General features: G+C 40.6%; 2 protein-coding genes across 10 annotated transcripts in view; both read right to left on the bottom strand.

Moving 5' to 3' along the window:
* On the bottom strand, positions 215–15,725 carry CTSK (cathepsin K). Of its 2 annotated transcripts, XM_005663466.3 has the most exons (8): positions 13,636–15,725; positions 12,035–12,158; positions 11,297–11,419; positions 11,056–11,211; positions 9,174–9,392; positions 4,621–4,786; positions 4,258–4,363; positions 215–899 (listed from the first exon to the last, which is right to left on the bottom strand). In XM_005663466.3, exons 2-8 carry the CDS (start codon positions 12,155–12,157, stop codon positions 800–802), a joined length of 993 nt encoding a protein of 330 aa, XP_005663523.1. In that variant the 5' UTR covers position 12,158; positions 13,636–15,725; the 3' UTR covers positions 215–799. The 2 variants fall into 2 exon arrangements, with proteins under 2 accessions (XP_005663523.1, NP_999467.1); NM_214302.1 differs by lacking the exon at positions 13,636–15,725 and having other exon boundaries at positions 800–899.
* The window catches only part of ARNT (aryl hydrocarbon receptor nuclear translocator), a 56,582-nt gene continuing 54,274 nt past the window's right edge, over positions 15,172–17,479 (bottom strand). For 7 of the 8 annotated variants that reach the window (XM_001929670.6, XM_005663493.3, XM_021088680.1 and 4 more), the window contains one exon: positions 15,172–17,209. In XM_001929670.6, the coding sequence (XP_001929705.4) occupies positions 17,120–17,209 (90 nt within the window). In that variant the 3' untranslated portion in view covers positions 15,172–17,119. The remainder of the gene's footprint in view (positions 17,210–17,479) is intronic. The other variant, NM_001315687.1, reaches the window with a different exon arrangement.

Below are 17,479 nucleotides of genomic sequence, written 5' to 3'. Positions count from 1 at the left end.
TTTTAACCCACTGACCTACAATGGGAACTCCTAGTACAATTCTTAATATGGAGTAAACGCTTAATAAATGTTTGCTGAAGGAATGAACAAATAAATGAATTAGGATGAATTGTTTATGCAATAGAATTTCCAAACTGTGAGCACATCAAATATAAGGAACATGCTTTGTTCATCTTTTTGTCTCCAGCACCTAGTACAGTATCCAACACAAAATGAATGTTTATTAAAGAGCTATTTATTAAATTATAGACAAGAGATAAATACAGTTTACTTTAAAAATGCAAAGAAGGAAAAAGAAAACACATTTGCTGTATATGTAAGCTTGTACCAAAGATTTATGACTAGATTTATTAATTGAGGGGCAATTTCTATCTTGAAGATAGAGAAGTAAATGTGGAGACTGAGAAGTCAGGTCACCTTAGTCCTCTAGAGTGGTTAAAGCTATCTAGTCCCTGTATATGAGAATCTAGCCTATCTGAAGATCTCTAGCTTCTATTTACACAGCATCAGCCCAGGACAACACAGGGCAGACTGTGGTCACATCTCCTAGCCTAAGAATGTATACCTGTTAGGGAAAGCTCTGGTCTGGCCACAATGAAAAAATAAAGACCTTGGGGTGGAGAGCAGAAAAGTAGTAGGAGTGTCACTTGAAGTACTAACAAGGAGGGAAACCGATGGACCAGCTCTGTATCACTACATCTGCTTCAGGAAAGACACACCAGTTCCCTTCTGAAGTACATCAGTAAGTTGCACCATCATGGAAGGGATGGAAGAGCAGGATGAGGTTGCCTGGCTGAAGTCACATCTTGGGGAAGCTGGCCAGGTTGGCAATGCCACAAGCGTTGTTCTTATTCCGAGCCATGAGGATATAGCCTTTGTTGCCCCAGTTTTCTCCCCAGCTGTGGGACCAATCAAGGAAAATACTTAGTACCTTCAGTTTATTCATTAAAATATTTACTAAGTATTGCGCTAGGTACAAATGTTTACAAAAATGAAAAAGATGGTTTTTACCTTAAAGAGTTTAAAGTTAAGAAATGGAGAGATGGTACAGTGCTACAGGAAAGATTGCTTCTGATCAAGGGGATCAAAAAAAGCCTTTATAAAAAAAAGAGGTGGCATTTGAATTGAGCCTTAAAGGCTGATAGAATTTGGACTTATGGAAATGGGAAGCCAGCAGGAGAGTGTGATATGAGTAATAGAGGCAAGAAAGCACCGGACATGTGTTAAGATCATACAGCTGAGGTGTTTCCACTGTGGTGCAGTGGGTTAAGGATCCAGCTTTGTCTCTGCAGCTGCTGAGATGCGGGTTCAATCCCTGGCCCTGGGAACTTCCATATGCCATGGGTAAGGCCAAAAACAAGTTTGATTCTGTGGCCCATCATAGTAGGGGAGACACTGAAATTTTCTGATAAGGAGAGTGAAATAATTCAATTTGTGTTTTATACAGAGTAATCTTGAAAATGTGAGTCTAGAGTATAAGAAAGAGGCAAGAGAAGCTGAAACTAGTGAACCTGGTTTGGAAGTAAATCCATAGGAGAGATGAATGAAGCTATGAGAATGGATGAGATTGCTAAGGAGATAAGTAGAGATTGAAAGATTAAATACAGATAGACAGAGACAGTCAGAGAGAGAGAGAAGAGAGATTGGTCTACATGTCTTCCTAAATTGTTTTAATGAGTTTTCTGTCCTTTTTCCCCCAACCAGAAAATTCTCCAATTACCCGGTACATTTTACTTAAGATTTGTACCTTTACTTGAGACTTGTATCGGTTCACTTCTCCAGGGGTCGCCAATGATCCTGATCCTGCCTGGGTGTGTTCTTTATTTTTCTATTTATTTATTTTTTTTGTCTTTTTAGGGCCGCACCCTCACCTACGCCACAGCCACAGCAATGCCAGATTTGAGCCACGTCTGTGACCTATACCACAGCTCATGGCAACACTGGATCCTTAGCCCACTGAGCGAGGCCAGGGATCAAACCCATCCTCTTGGATACTACTCAGATTCATTTCCACTGAGCCATGACAGCAACTCTGAGTGTCCTTTATCCTTCTTGGATCTCTGGTTGTAGCCCCATCCTTGGCACTTGATCAAGAAAGGACTGGGCTGAGAGTTGAGAAAGGAAGAACACAAAAGACAGAAGCTATGGGAAAAGGAACACCTTCTTAGAAAGGTGCTCAGTTCACTCTTTGTTGGAACTCATATAAAAAAGCTGCTTTGGGAGTTCCCTCCTGGCACAGTTGGTTAAGAATCCAGCATTGTCACTGGCCCAGATCACTGCTGCGGCATAGATTTGATCCCTGGCCTGGGAGCTTCTGTATGTTTCTACAGGCTCAACAACAACAACAACAACAACAAAGTTGCTTTGGGTTAGAAGCAACTTTCAGCCTTGCCTCGTACATCCTATCCTGCCAACCCTCCAGGCTGCAAGCCCAATTTGGTTACATACTACCATGGCCTGTGTCCTCAATTCCTGCTCCTTGGAGGGCACCAAGGACAGAAAATTTAATCAGTGCTACTGCCAGAGTAGTGTGACCCATAGGAACGGAAAAGAATAGTTCCCACCAATCTGCCCCCCCCAGATTCACAAGGGGCTAAAGCGAAATGAGGAGTCAAGTACTCTGTAGTTTTACTTCTTCCCAATAATAGATAAGGAAACACTAAATTTTGTTGTTCATATCTATTTTCTTTTTTTCAGATCAAGAAGACTTTTTTTTTCTTTTTAGGGCCACACCCGCAGCATATGGAAGTTCCCAGGCTAGGGGTCTAATCAGAGCTGCAGCTGCTAGCCTACACCACAGCCACAGCAACACCAGATCCAAGCTGTGTCTATGACCTACACCACAGCTCACAGCAATGTCAGACCCTTAACCCACTGAGCAAGGCCGGGGATCGAACCTGTGACCTCATGGATCCTAATTGGTTTCCTTACTGCTGAGTGACAATGGAAATTCCCATTTTTATTATAGTTGAATTTATAATGTTCTGTCAATTTCTGCTGTATAGCAAAGTGACCCAGTTATACATATATCTACATTCCTTTTTTCACATTATCCTCCATCACGTTCTATCACAAGTGATTAGATACAGTTCCCTGCACTACACAGGAGGACCTCATTGCTTATCCACTCTAAATGCAATAGTTTGCATCTACTACTAGAAGGTTGGGGTTAGTACATATCTATTTTCTGACAAGCGTTTCTCTTTACAGACTTCATTTTTTTTTTTTTTTTGGTCTTTTTGCCTTTTCTAGGGCCTCTTCTGCGGCATATGGAGATTCCCAGGCTAGGGGTCTAATTGGAGCTGTAGCCACCGGCCTACGCCAGAGCCACAGCAACTCGGGATCCGAGCTGCCGTCTGCAACCTACACCACAGCTCACGGCAACACCGGATCCTTAACCCACTGAGCAAGGGCAGGGATCGAACCTGCAACCTCATGGTTCTTAGATTTGTTAACCACTGTGCCACGATGGGAACTCCCAGATTTCAAAATTTTTGGCCAGTTCTTATATATGTCTCTCCTAAATATATCCGGGAGGGCAAAAAAGCTGCACAAGAGGATATTAAAACTTCATATTTTTTGTATTGTTCCCTACTGCTTTAGACAGACTAATGATGGAAACCACCCCCAAAACTGATTACACTGGAGAATAAAGAAAGAAAAAATAATACCAATCCCCTGCTGGTCCTTGGTGCTACTTTATGTTCTCCTTAGCTAGGTCTGTCTTTCTTACGGGGCTGTGAGTTCACCAAAGACAGGTATTTGCTCACTTGTTTGTGTACATGACTAACCACCTTGAACATAGAGCAGCTGCCCAACATGTACCTTTAGTACTGCTGTCTGGCCATTCAAGGTTAGAATTAATAGCCTCTGGTTGGGAAAGAAGAACTGAAATGTCTGAGAAAACTCTCTTTTTTTAAACCATTTTTAGGGCTGCACCCATGCCATGTGGAGGTTCCCAGGCTAAGGGGTCAAATCAGAGTTGCAACTGCTGGCCTACATCACAGCCACAGCCACAGCCACACAGGATCCAAGCCTTGCAAACTCATGGCAATGCTAGATCCTTAATCTACTGAGCAAGATCAGAGCTCGAACCCGCTTCCTCATGGATACTAGTTGGGTTCATTACCACTGAGCCACAATGGGAACACCAACTTTCTCTTGATTTGAGAGAAAGAAAGGAATTTTGGGAAGTTGGAGTTGAAGTTGAGTGTGAAGAAGTTGATTGAGTGACAAACGTTGTGTTCCCATCATTACCTGTTTTTAATTATCCAGTGCTTTTTTCCCTTCTGGATCCCATATCCCACTGCCAAGACCGCGTGGTTGAGATTATCGCTATTGCAGTTTTCATCGTAATACACACCTAGGAAACAAACGATCAAGGTGAAGCTTTCTGCAATCCAAGAGTCACCTTGTGGGTCTCCCACACTAGGAGACCTTCTAAAGAATCCCGTCCCCGTCAGGAGGGTTTAAGGCTCTGTGCTGTGGCAGCTGTTTCTCTCTGGCAGACTTCGTCTGAATATGGAAACAAGTACTAAAAATGCTCAGTAGCCTTCAAGAAGCTGCCCGGCCCACATCATAAGAGACAGTCAATTATGCACTATAGGAACAGCTCCTTACCTTTGCTGTAAAACTGGAAGGAGGTCAGGCTTGCATCAATGGCCACAGAGACAGGTCCCACTCGGGCCACTGCCCTCTTCAGGGCTTTTTCATTTCCCTCAGGGATCTCTCTGTACCCTCTGCACTTAGCTGCCTTGCCTGTTGGGTTGTACATACAATTTTCATCCTGGAAAAAACCAGAAAGGTTGAAATAGAACTAGGACTCAGCAACAGGTAGTGAATCAGTGAGTGAGAAATTCTGCCAATGTTTTGGGTGATGTCAGAGCACTAATAGGGGCAGCGACTAGAGTCTCTAGAGAGGGTCTGTTCCCTTCTCACCATTTTCGACAACTATAAAAAAAAGAACAAAAAAATGGATACCTTGCACCATACACAAAAATTAGTTCCAGGTGGTTTTGTTTTATTTTATTTATTTATTTATTTTGCTTTTTAGGGTTGCACTCATGGCATGTGGAAGTTCCCTGACTAAGGGTTGAATCAGAGCTGCAGTTGCTGGCCTACATCACAGCCACAGCAACACCGGATCATTAACCCTTGAGCAAGGCCGAGAGTCAAACCTGCATTCTGATGGAAGCTAATCAGATTTGTTAACCACTGAGCCATGACAGGAACTCCCAGGTAGTTTTAAAGCATGGAAAAGAGAATATTTTTATTACCTAAAGGTAGAGAAAGATTTCTGAAATGAGATTTTTTTGAAAGCACAACTATCTTCTGGCAATGTAGCATGTGTGTTTCTTGGGAGGCAGGGAGGCACGAGCCGCTGTGTGGGGAGGAGGACAAGGCCTAGCTAGAGGGAGGACCTTGGCCCCATGCACATATATCAGGCCAAAAGTTTTGGCTGGACCCTTGTACTTTCATGAGAGATAGAGGCAAAAGCACATAAAATGACACTAAAACAAATTAATTAACTAAAACAAATAAACAAATTAACTTAGCAATTTAGCCTATGACTTCCAATATTATGTTTTACAGGTCTCATTAAAATGATATGTTTCATTGTCAAGCCACAATTATAGAATCTAATGGTAAACCATGTCAAGGCATGTATTCTTTTGGACAGGTCACTTCCCTACAGACTACCCCTTCAAAACACTAAAGTTAGGAGTTCCTGTTGTGGCTCAGCAGTAACAAACCCAACTAGTATCCAGGGGTGTGGCCCTAAAAAAAAATAAAAGTTAAATCTACAAGAATACATTATCTGGGAGTTCCCATGGTGGCTCAGCAGGTTAAGAACCCAGCTAGTATCCATGAGGCTGCAGGTTCGATCCCTGGCGTCGCTCAGTGGATTAGGGATCCAGTGTTGCTGCAAGCTGCAGTGTAAGCTGCAGATGCGACTCAGATCCTGCATTGCTATGGCTGTGGGGTAGGCCAGCAGCTGCAGCTTCGATTTGACCCCTAGCCTGGTAACTTCCATATGCTGCAGGTGCAGCCCTAGGAAAAAAAAAAAAAAACACATTATCTAAATATTAACAATAATGGCAGCATTTGATATGATATTCTAAGATTACAGTAGTCTGCTCTCTCAATAATTTCTCAAGATTATTTTGTCCTCTACCACATGATCTAAACCTTTGATGCTGCCTAGTGCCAAAAATTGCATAACTATAAGTAAAAGAAAATATATAGGGAATGGATTTGGAAAGATATCATGTGATTACACATTAAAGTAAAAATAATGTCCCTTACGGCTGGAATCAACTTATATTAACTGTGTTATCTGGCTACTGCTCTATCAGATCTCTTTTTATAAAACTTTGTTTTTCTTTAGCTCTTTCTGTTCATTTACATGTTCATATGAGAAGAGAAGTTTTGGACAATGACTGCTTTTAAAAACTCTAAAGTAGATAAAGAGAACAGCTGTCTAAGATTCAGGATGTTAAAAAATGGAACACATATATTATATGGCTAATTCTTCACTTTAATTGATTATGAGACCAAAATCATTCCACCTTGCTCTAAAATGCTGAAGAGATCATTTGAGGAGATAGGAGAAAAAAATTATAAGTCAATTGCTCCTTCAATTGCAAAATAGGGTTTAAATATTATATCATTTTCATCTAAATTATTCAGTCTCTAAGCTATTAAACTATCTCTCAACAAACTGGTTAATATGGTACCGAATAAATGAGCCAAGCTTTCAAAGGATAAGTGATTAACTACTAGTTCTAATAATATTTATTTAAAAAAAAGTTAGACAGACTTTACATTGGCTGCCTAGGTTAATCAACACGGAAAAAATTGCAAACATGAATCAGTTTTTTTGTACACACTGATGGGATTTAATTTTTAAATATCACGTGACAACAAAAAGTTGCCAAAAGAATATTTGACAATTTAAAAAAGGATATTTTGCCACATTTGAGTTATCTCACTAAATGACCTGATGTATTGAGAATTAAAAAGCTAACCTGTTAAGGCAGCCCCCGAGTTCAAACATGGTTTCAGGACCCAGCAGTTCTAAAAATTATATACAGATGAAAGAAAATTGTTTCCAGGTACAACTTGCAATTTCTCTGCCTTGTATACCTTGGCAGCTAAAAAACAGTAACATGAAGTAATAATGCAATGAAATTTATGAAGTACAGTACTTTTGATGTGGCCAGTGTTGTGAGGATGTGTTGAAGTGACTTTACTCTGTAAGTTGTTGAGTATCTAGTTGGTTCAGTCATTTAAATTAGTGAGTATTTTATTGTAGCAGCTATCATTTCAGATGACTAAACACAAATTTAAAAAAACTACTGCTATTGGATTTTTAAAAGACACAAATTACCAAAGTAAAAAAAAATAATTTTTCTGTGCCAACATTAAGAACTTTTCTGGATTGAAAGACATCATAAAGAGAATGAAATGAAAAATAAGCCTGCAACACACTTAGCATTAGTATCCACATAACTTCCTAAAAATTCTTAAAAATCAGAAAGATAACAACACTCTTAATTAAAAGTGGGCAAAACAGATAAAATAAACAGACAATTCCCTGAAGAAGAAATGCAGATGGCCAGATAAGCATATTGATGAAAATATGAGTCAATGAGATTTCTTTTTTTTTTTTCTTTTTTTTTTTTTTTTTTTTTTGCCTTTTTAGGACCACACCCAGGGCATACAGAGATTCCCAGGCTAGGGGTCAAATCAGAGCTGTAGCCACCGGCCTACACCACAGCCACACAATGCCGAATCCTGAACCCACTGATCAAGGCCAGGAATCGAACCTGCATCCTCATGGATACTAGTCAGGTTCGTTTCTGCTAAGCCATGATAGGAACTCCTCAATGAGATTTCTTATACTGTGCAGGTGGGAATATAAAATTTTCCAAATATTTTGGTAAACAATTTGACATTATCTAGTAAATTTGAAGATGTGCATACCCCAAGACTCAGAAAATTCTGTTCCAAGGTATTATATTCTAGTATGGAAATTCTTGTATGTAGGCATAGAAGACCTGCCTGGGAATGTTTGCAGAGATAAACAGATCTGAAAGGTAGATCCTGGTTCTGTTACATAACTTGTGGTGTGAATTCAATTATGCTATTTTATCTCCTTGAGTGTCAACGTCCTCACCTATAAAATGAGGGTAAGGGTACCTTACAGGGCTTTCATGAGGATTAAATGAGAACATGCACAAAGTACCTGGCTTAGCATGGTAGCCATCACTTGTATTACTCAAACTTGCTATCCCTGCATCAAAAGCACCTGTTGCAAAGGCCTCAGATTTTATTATCAACCCCGTGTATATAAAAAGCCATCAGATCTTCTTTTTAGATAAGGAAGATGTTCCTATTACTAAAGGACCTTTTAAGAAGAAATGAATTGAGCTCTAAAATTGCAATAACTTTGAAGCAATTTTGTTTTTTCCCTCATTTTATACATGTTAGCATGTTAATTTACACAATTTGCTTAAATGTTCCCCAAACCCACACTGAGTTGATACAAAATAAAGTCACACTATTCATGAAATTAGCATGGTGGGTCTGGTGTTTTGTGATGGGAGTAGAGGAGTTAAGCAGAGAGTTATAGAGACCTACTCAGAGTCTATGGGATAACCTGTCCTCCATTTTCACTCCAGGGCAGAGAGGCAGGTAAGAACCATGGTAGCCTAAGCTCCACAAATTCCCCCAGCCTGTGGGAATCTTGCTTTCTGTGGGAAATAATCCCCATCAAGAAAGCTGGACAGGAGGAGTTCCCATTGTGGCTCAGCAGGTTAAGAACCTGACTAGTATCCATGAGGACATGAGCTCGATCCCTGGCCTCACACAGTGAGCTAAGGATCCAGTGTTGCCACAAGCTGCAGCAAAGGTCACAGATGCAGTTTGGATCCAGTGTTGCCATGGCTGTGGTGCTGGTTGGCAGCTGTAGCTCCTATATGACCCCTAGCCCAGGAACTTCCATATGTCACAAGTATGGCCCTAAAAAGAAAAAAAAAAGAAAGAAAGAAAGAAAAGAAAGCTGGACAGCGTAACAAAATCTGATTTCTGTAACTGTTTCCAGTACAAAATGCCGTGCTGGGGAAGGAGGAGCCATTGCAGAGCTCTATGACTGTGAGGGACAGTCTCACCTGTCCCACGTATGGGTAGGCATCTTCTGAGTCAATGCCACGGTTCTTCTGCACATACTGGAAGGCATTGGTCATGTAGCCCCCTCCACAGCCATCATTCTCAGACACACAATCCACCAGGTTCTGGGGACTCAGATTTAAGAGTTTGCCAGTTTTCTTCTTGAGTTGGCCCTCCAGGGCCCCCACAGAGCTAAAAGCCCAACAGGAACCACACTGACCCTGAGAGACATAGCAGAGAAATTATCAGTCATTGTTGTCATACTTTGTTTATTCCTTCTACCTGTCCTATGAAATTCTATACATTTTATAAATTCTAGCACCTGTCCCCTTTGCTATGAAGTATTCCTATTTCCCTTCATTTAGCATTTATTGCATTGTTCTATTGTTCTATTGTTGTCACTATTGTTCCCATTAGCTGTACTAAAGCAGAAGAGAATACAGATCTTCCTCCAATAAATCCATTATAAATTGAAAACATAGTAATTTGAAAATGCATTTAATACCTCTAATATACTGAACATTATAGCTGAGCCTAGCCTACTTTAAACATACTCAGAACACTTAGGGTAGCCTAAAGGTGGGCAAAATCATCTAACATAAGGACTGTTTTATAATAACATGTTGACTATGTCATGTCATCTACTGAATACTGTACTGAAAGTGAGAAGCAGAATGACTGTAAGGGTACTGGTCGTTTACCCTCAGGATCACGTGACTCACTGGGAGTGGTGGCTCACTGCCACAGCCCAGCATTAAGAGATGACATCATACCACTTATCACTAGCCTGGGAAATGTTCAAAATTCAAAACTTGAAGTACAGTTTCTGTGGAATGCCTATCACTTTCACACCATCATGAAGACAAAAAAATCATAAGGTGAACCATCAGAAGGTGGGGGCCATCTGCATTGCCTGTGCAATAGAATATGACCTTGAGTAAATTACTAAACATCTCTGTACCTCACTCTCCTTATGTGTAAATTGTGGATAATAACAATATACTTAATGGGATTATAAGGATTAAAAAATTAATTCATATAAAGGATGAACTACTACGTATAATAATAATAGTCTCTCAAAAAGTGCTAGCTATTGTTATTAGTGTTTGCTCAGCTAGATTATCCATTTTTCTTTCTTTCCTGTCCTTTCTATTTTTTAAGGTTGGGGATTTCTTGAGGACACTGGTTATATTCTTAGTCATCTTGAAGCTCTGTTGCCTAGAACTATATCTGGTAGGTTCTGAAAAAAAAATGAGTTTGTTGAATAAATGCTAAATCAGCGGTTCATCTGGTTGATGTAATCAGCATAGTTAAGGTTGTGGGAAAACTGACATTCTCACGCTGGTAAGAATGTAAGATTGTAAAAACTTTTTTGGGATGATTCCCTCTGACCTATTGATTCCAATTTTAGGATTTATTTTGCATAAATATTTGTATATATGTACAAAATATATGCACACAGGTGCTTACAGCAATACCACTTATAAAAATAGACAAACCAGAAATAACTTAAATGTACAAAAATAGGTGATGAGGTGTTCCTGCTGTGGAGCAACAGGATCTGTGGCATCTTGGGAACCCTGGGATGCAGGTTCAATCCCAGGCCAGGCACAGTAGGTTAAGGATCTGGCATTGCTGCAGCTGCGGCTCAGGTCAGGTCTGATCTCTGGCCAGGGACCTCCACATGTCACAGGACAGCCAAAAAAAAAAAAAATGCTGATGAGTTAAATAACAGAATAGGCTTTATTTATTCTCTTAGCAGGGGAAGAGGTAAATTAATTCTTTGCCCTCTCTCCTGGTGTCCTCCTACCTTAAGATAAAGAAACAGAAAAAGGAAGCAGTCATGCCAGCTTATATACTCACACCCAAGAAAAAAGAGGGTACCTGGTTTTTGACAGGAGTAACATATCCTTTCTTCCGATAATCAATAGAGTCTGGGGTTCTGCCTTCCCAGTCTGGGATATAAAGGGTGTCATTACTGCGGGAATGAGAGGGGGGTACTTTGAGTCCAGTCATCTTCTGAACCACTTCTTCACTGGTCTGGTACAAAGAAGAAAGAAGCCAGGCATAAGAAAGGAACCAAGGCAAACAGGGCAGATAGACCAGGAGCTGAGGCTCAACTCACCATATCGCCCAAGTGGTTCATGGCCAGTTCATACGTATGAACCCCAAGAGAGGCCTCAAGATTATGGATGGAAATATGCTTCAGGTTTTTTTCCCAAATTAAACGCCGAGAGATTTCATCCACCTACACAGAGCATTGTCAGTATTGGCATAGACTGTATCCTGTGTAGAAAGTTACATACCTAATACCATGCAGGTTTTTAGGAGAAGAGATTAAATTTAAAATCACAGAAGTTTACAATCTAGTTGGGGAAATAATCATGGGATTGAGAGCATACAAAGAGAAATACGTAAACAAATGCAAATAATAGGATACAAACCTCTAGAGAGATGTATAGAAAAAAAAAAAAACTGCTTACGGATTAATCGCATTAATCTGAGAAGCCTTCCCGAAAGAGAAATATAAGGCAGTTATAAAGAAAAGGAAGGGTAAGACTTGATGGAGGGTGAATAGAGGATTAGGAATGGAAAGTATATGTTAAGGAGTTCCCTGGTGGCCTAGTGGTTAAGGATCCAGCATTGTCACTGCCATGATACAGTTTCAATCCCTGGCCCACAGGACTTCCACATGCCACAGGTGTGGCCAAAAAGAGAAAAGTGTATGTTAATAGTCAGGGAACAGGGGCAGATTTGCTTGAGGTAATTAAGGTATTGGGTTGAGGAAGGGAGTCTGGAACCTAGGATTGGAGGTCTCAGGTTCCAGCCCTCCCACCATGTTCCCCTCCAGGTTCCCAGGCACCTTGCTGTTATACTGCTTCCTGTAGGTCTTCTTCCATAGCTCCCACTGGGTATCCAGTATCTCCTCAGGGTATAGAGCAGAGCTCATCACAGGCAGCAGTAGTACAACCTTGAGCCCCCACATCCTGGGGGAAGGAGATAATTAGGGGAGACACTTCTATTTGCCAAGGGGTTCCTAACCTGGCTTGGGAATGAGGAAATAGCTGGAACCATATTCTCAGACCAGTAATTCTTAATCTTTAGGTCACAGACTTCCATGAGAAGCTAACAAAAATTTGCAACCCACTGTAGTCCCTCTCACCAGAAAAATGAATGCACACACAATAATTCTGGGGAGTTTATGAACCCAAAGTTAAAAACCCCTTTCTCTGAAACATGAGGCAGAAGAAAACTAGGCTTTGTAAGGAAAGCAGAAAAATTGAGGGTGATTTCCATATGATAAAACAAACAGTGATAGGAAGGGTCTGGGTTTGGATGGAGTGCTGATACCTCTGGTTCCAAGTACTTTGACCTAGGAAGATTCCACACACACACACTTGCACAGACAACCAGAAAAGGTTTAGAAAATGGACAATCAGGATGAGCACAAAAACTGCTCCAATGTCCATGCAGACTTGAAGGAGATGGAAAAAACAAATGCAGGATGGGATGAATGGGTTGGAGAATATACACAAAGGAGAGATTTCCAGCTAAGTTTTTGCTTCCTGATCATTTCTAGGCATTCTTTTGTTCTTTGCCTAAATTCTGATGCTTCTGATCTTACCAGGAGAGGACAAGGGAAATTTTGACAGCATTTCCTTTTCTCTCTCAGGTGTATTCTGTCTTCTTAGGTATTTCTTCCTCCTTTCTCTTCAGGAAACTGTCCTAATCTCAACCAGCTGCTGTGGGCAGGAAAGCTTTTCTTTCTTTTTCGACCAAAACCCCTACAAAACCCTCTGCATCTGCCTCACAGGACAAAAAACCTCAGAACCAAAGTTTGCTAGAAGAACGTTAGACAGAAAAGGAATGTTCTATGATCATTAGAGACACAGCTTTTCAGAAGTTTAGCTTCATTCACTTCTTGTGGTGGCTTGTAATTATGTGTCCTCCATTTTAAGCGCAAGTTAGTCTGTAGCAAGTCACACAGCTTGCATAATTTTCAAATTACGTCCATTTTTGTGCGATCTTTGCAAACTGACAAAATGTCCAGCACAACATTTAGTATCTGGAGTATTAAGGGGCACTGAAATGTCTTGAAGAGTAGGAAGTACTGAGCTACCACCTCCCAAACCTCTCTTCCTGTTAGTAAATTAACCCTTTGATATCTTTGGCCCAAACAAAAACCCCAAGAGGCCACTCTTTGAGGGTTGGGCAAAGGATCCTCTATATTTTTTGCTTTCACTAGCAACCACATATACGTATTTACAAATCATAAAAGGAGTCCTAAAGATTTCCAGACAGATTTTATTTGTCCAGGAAATGACCTAAGAAGGGCATTAGTTTTCATCCACAAAGCCTATAAAGTTCATTTTGATCCCCAAGTCACTATGTTCCTAATTTTCCTAAAAATGGAGAGCTAGCAGGAATGAGAAGCTAAAAGACAGAGTAAGTTGAAAACGTTACCTGCTGATGGGGATCTGTTCTCTGGGCTCGTCGCGGCAGGGAAGTGTGGATAATGTGGACGGATGACTAGGGGCGCTGGATTTATTCCATCAGGATTGCGGAAGTCAGCTCTAGCTGCTGGCTGGAAAATTTGGATAGGGGAGGGCAGTAGGGATAGAAATGCTGAAAGAGAGATTAGGGAGGAGGGAAGGAGGCAGGGGATTTGCATCGTTTCTGTGTGAATGTGGAGCACGTGGGCCAGGGTGCGGAGTTGTTAGGTATTTACTTTCACATTGCTGTCTGCCTTTGAGATCAGACCAAAAAAAAAGGCTTCAATACATATTACCCAAGTTGGGGGTTACCTTCTCTTTGGGGGACAAATACAGTCCTAGTCTCTCCCATCTTTCACTTTTATTACATGATATATATATATATATATGTGTATATATATATGTTATAAATAATATTTGGGGATTACATCTATTATTATCCTTCTCTCCTAATTTTAAACCTCAATTTTTGAATGTGTGTATTACCCTCACATCAGGAATGAGGAAATGAACACAAAAGACTAGAAAAGAGTATGTAAGGGAAGCCACAGGCTCCAAAATCATTTGTAATCAGTTGGTTAAAAACTGTCATTGCTTTCAGGAAAGGGAAAAGCTTTCCCAAATTAACACGGTTTTGCTGAGGAAGGATACGCCCAGAAAGGCCAGATGAAACCAGTTCCAAAAGTAACCAAAAACAGTACTCCTGGTTATTTATCACAGCACTTGAATCAACACAAGCACTGACAAATTCACATGTGACTTCTTCGTTGCTAAAACTCTGATGGTAGGATGCCTGATGAACTTTGTCTCTCTCAATTATTAAAATCCCCAATCCAGGTCCAGTCATATGAGTGTCTCCAAATGCTTCTCCCCCCAACACCCAGGCATGTGACAGATCATAAGAATCTAGTTCATTCCCAAACCACATCCCCAAATGTTTTCTTCCATAAATATGTGGGGGGTGGAGAGTAAAGAGGGTCTTTGGAAAAAGGATAATACATGGAATCTAGATTCATTACTAGCTGGGTTACATACACAGACCCTCAAGAACACGCGTTTATACTTACAGGTTTTAAGATTTCCTAATAAAAACACTGTCCTAGAGGGAGACCAGGTCTAGACTTGAGTAGTTTTAAATCTCCCCATCCCTAATTTCTTTAAATTCAGAAGAGAGGACATACTGAGGGAAGGAATCTAGATGTGCCTCCTGATCTCCGGTCCCAACTGTCCCCCTCTCCCAAGGACCTGGGCAATCCCCCAACCCTCATCCCATGGTCAGATGTCCCTGATGATTTTACTCAGGATGAGTCAGGATCAGGAGGACAACCAAGGAATGCTGAGTGATCAGAGCCCTATGATTTCTGATTCCTGAAATTATAGACATGCTGTGCTTTATGTTTGTATATCTGAAGATCATGCTATGGACTCAACTGGCTGTGGGTGTTTGTTTTTTATGAGCTGGGAAGGAATAATAAAGATGAAATCAAGATCACACAACACAAGAGAGTTTACAAAAGGAAAAAATATTTTGTTTTAAAATCTTTGCTACATGTCATTATTTTTGCCACTGTTGTAAGGCTCAGCACAGATGCCAGCAGTACAGAAATGGCCAACAAGAAGAAAAAAAAAAAATCAAAAATAAAACCCTGAAGGAAAAGCAGAAACAAAACCCCCAGAGCATCTTCTCCCACCCCTCCCCACCCCCAAAAGCCCTATAATAACTGTACAATATTATAGTCCTGATCACATTTAAAAAGTCAATTATTAAAAAAACAAGGATCTCATTGGAAACTCAACTTTTTGGTTTCTTAAATTGTGATATAAATATATATGTATACTGTATGTGTGCACATAGAATAAAAAAATAAACTGTCTCCTTTCCATTCCTCTACGTGGCACCAATTGGAGACAAAAGGGAGGGAAACCTAACAACATTCTCTCAGCCTCTCCAAGGCCACCTGTGCTCCTCAGTCCTCTATGGCTACATTTAATGTCTTCTCCTTATTAATTCAGTCTTGCACTTAAGATACTGGCCTGAGCCAAAAAAAAAAAAAAAAAAAAAAAAAAAAAAAAAAAAAAAAAACCAGGCTGATACACATGACTGTTACCTGAGGAAGGTAAAAAGTGAGAGTAGTAACCTGTATCCGCATTTATATGGCTATAGTTAATGACTAAGTGACCCTGTTGAGATGGGAGTGAAATTCCCATCTATCACATGGATTCGTTACACTTGTACTAGAAAGCAAAATCCAATCTCAAGACTGGAGAGGGAGCAAAGAGGAAAGAACCATAGGCCCAAAGAGACCTAAATCTCAGTTTCTGGCAGACTGGATACTTTGCAAGAAGGCTTGGTATTTGGCTTAAACTCCAGCGGTGAGGATTTTCACTGGGACTGCTAATCCAAGAAGTTGAGTTTCCATGCAGAAATAACCTCTACAGAACACACCTCATATGTGACTCTGACAGAAAAATGCAGCATTACCCTTATGGGCAAGTAGAGGGTTTCTGAAAGTGTTTATCTTGCCAGCCTATTTCTGTAATGTTTGCAGATCTTCCATATAAGGTGAGAGCACCAAAAGCAGGAGTGACCCAGCTTTATCATTACATATGTTCAATGAGAAACCAACCATACCAACAGAAGACTTTACACATTTGCTTACAGTTGCATATCAGCTGGGCATATATATAAGTGCAGCAAAGACATTTATTTAAATACTCTTTGGCTGCAATACTAAATGGAAAATACCTGGAAGATTTAACTCCTTAGGACTCTTTGAAAAACACAGAGAAAGACAAAGATAAAATCTGGGACAAATTTTGCATAACTCCCTAATAGGGAGAAAGGAACAAACACAGATACAAACATGTGCACACTCACGCATGCATACACACACACACACACGGATGTGTGCACACACACATCCTCTCTCACACACACTTCCTTACTCATGTTTCTTTCCAGAGCATTTGCTCACCGGCAGCAGAAAGAGCCTATGCTCACTTCCTAAAGCCCTATGTATACCTACCATATTTCATGGTCCTCAAACATAAGGACATTTCTCCTCTCCCCCACCTTATTCTGAATTTCTTTTCAAAAATAAGCCATTGTATCCAAGGCAAATAATGGATGTCAGGTTCTCTAACCTGCTCCTTGACCCTAGCACAAATCACCTCGGCACAAATTTCCATTCAGGAGACATAAGGAAAGGCATTCTTAACCTAATGCAGCCTCAAAGGATCCCCAAAGCCTTGAGGATTCACTCCGTTTCTTCTACAAATGTTATCTCAGAGAGGCAGGAAGACAAGGGAAAGGTCAGAAGGGAAAGAGGGTATATATTAGGGGTGAGGGAAGGGAAGGGAGAGGAACTTTTATTCTGTTTACAGAAAGATCTGCTTTTTAAAAACAAATGGTGATTTTTTTTTCTCCCCCACCCCTTATCCTCACCCCAATAGTTCTATTCTGAAAAAGAGGGAAACATAGTTAGATCAGGAAATTCTTCATTGTTGTAACTGTTGCTCTGGTCTCCCAACATGGACAGCATCTCCTAATAAGAGAAAAAGCATACGTTTGGGTCAAACACCTTGAGCCTTTATACTTATCGAGCTCCCTCCCAACGTTCCCCTGAAACAGCCCTGGCTCCAAGGAATGTCTGCTGTGCTGAGTTCTCTTAGCCTTTCTTACTCCAGCAACTCTGACCCCTTTAGATGACAACCTTTTTTCCTAGTTCCTTCTCTGTCTTCCTCTGACATTTCTCCTCTTTTCTAATCCTCAATATTTTCAAAGGGAAAAAAATCTGTATGCCACATTTCATGTA

Source organism: Sus scrofa, chromosome 4 (assembly GCF_000003025.6).
Source record: "Sus scrofa isolate TJ Tabasco breed Duroc chromosome 4, Sscrofa11.1, whole genome shotgun sequence".
NCBI classification, from domain to species: Eukaryota; Metazoa; Chordata; class Mammalia; order Artiodactyla; family Suidae; genus Sus; species Sus scrofa.
This window is presented reverse-complemented; position numbering and strand designations above follow the sequence as displayed.

Bases quoted from the DNA above. Each gene is read 5' to 3' on its own strand.
- CTSK (XM_005663466.3), bottom strand. From the start codon at position 12,157: ATGTGGGGGCTCAAGGTTGTACTACTGCTGCCTGTGATGAGCTCTGCT. The intron at 9,393-11,055 runs GTACCCTCTTTT...TATGTCTCTCAG, and splicing joins TTACTCCTGTCAAAAACCAG to GGTCAGTGTGGTTCCTGTTG. The intron at 900-4,257 runs GTAATGATGGGA...TTGGTCCCACAG, and splicing joins CACTGGATAATTAAAAACAG to CTGGGGAGAAAACTGGGGCA.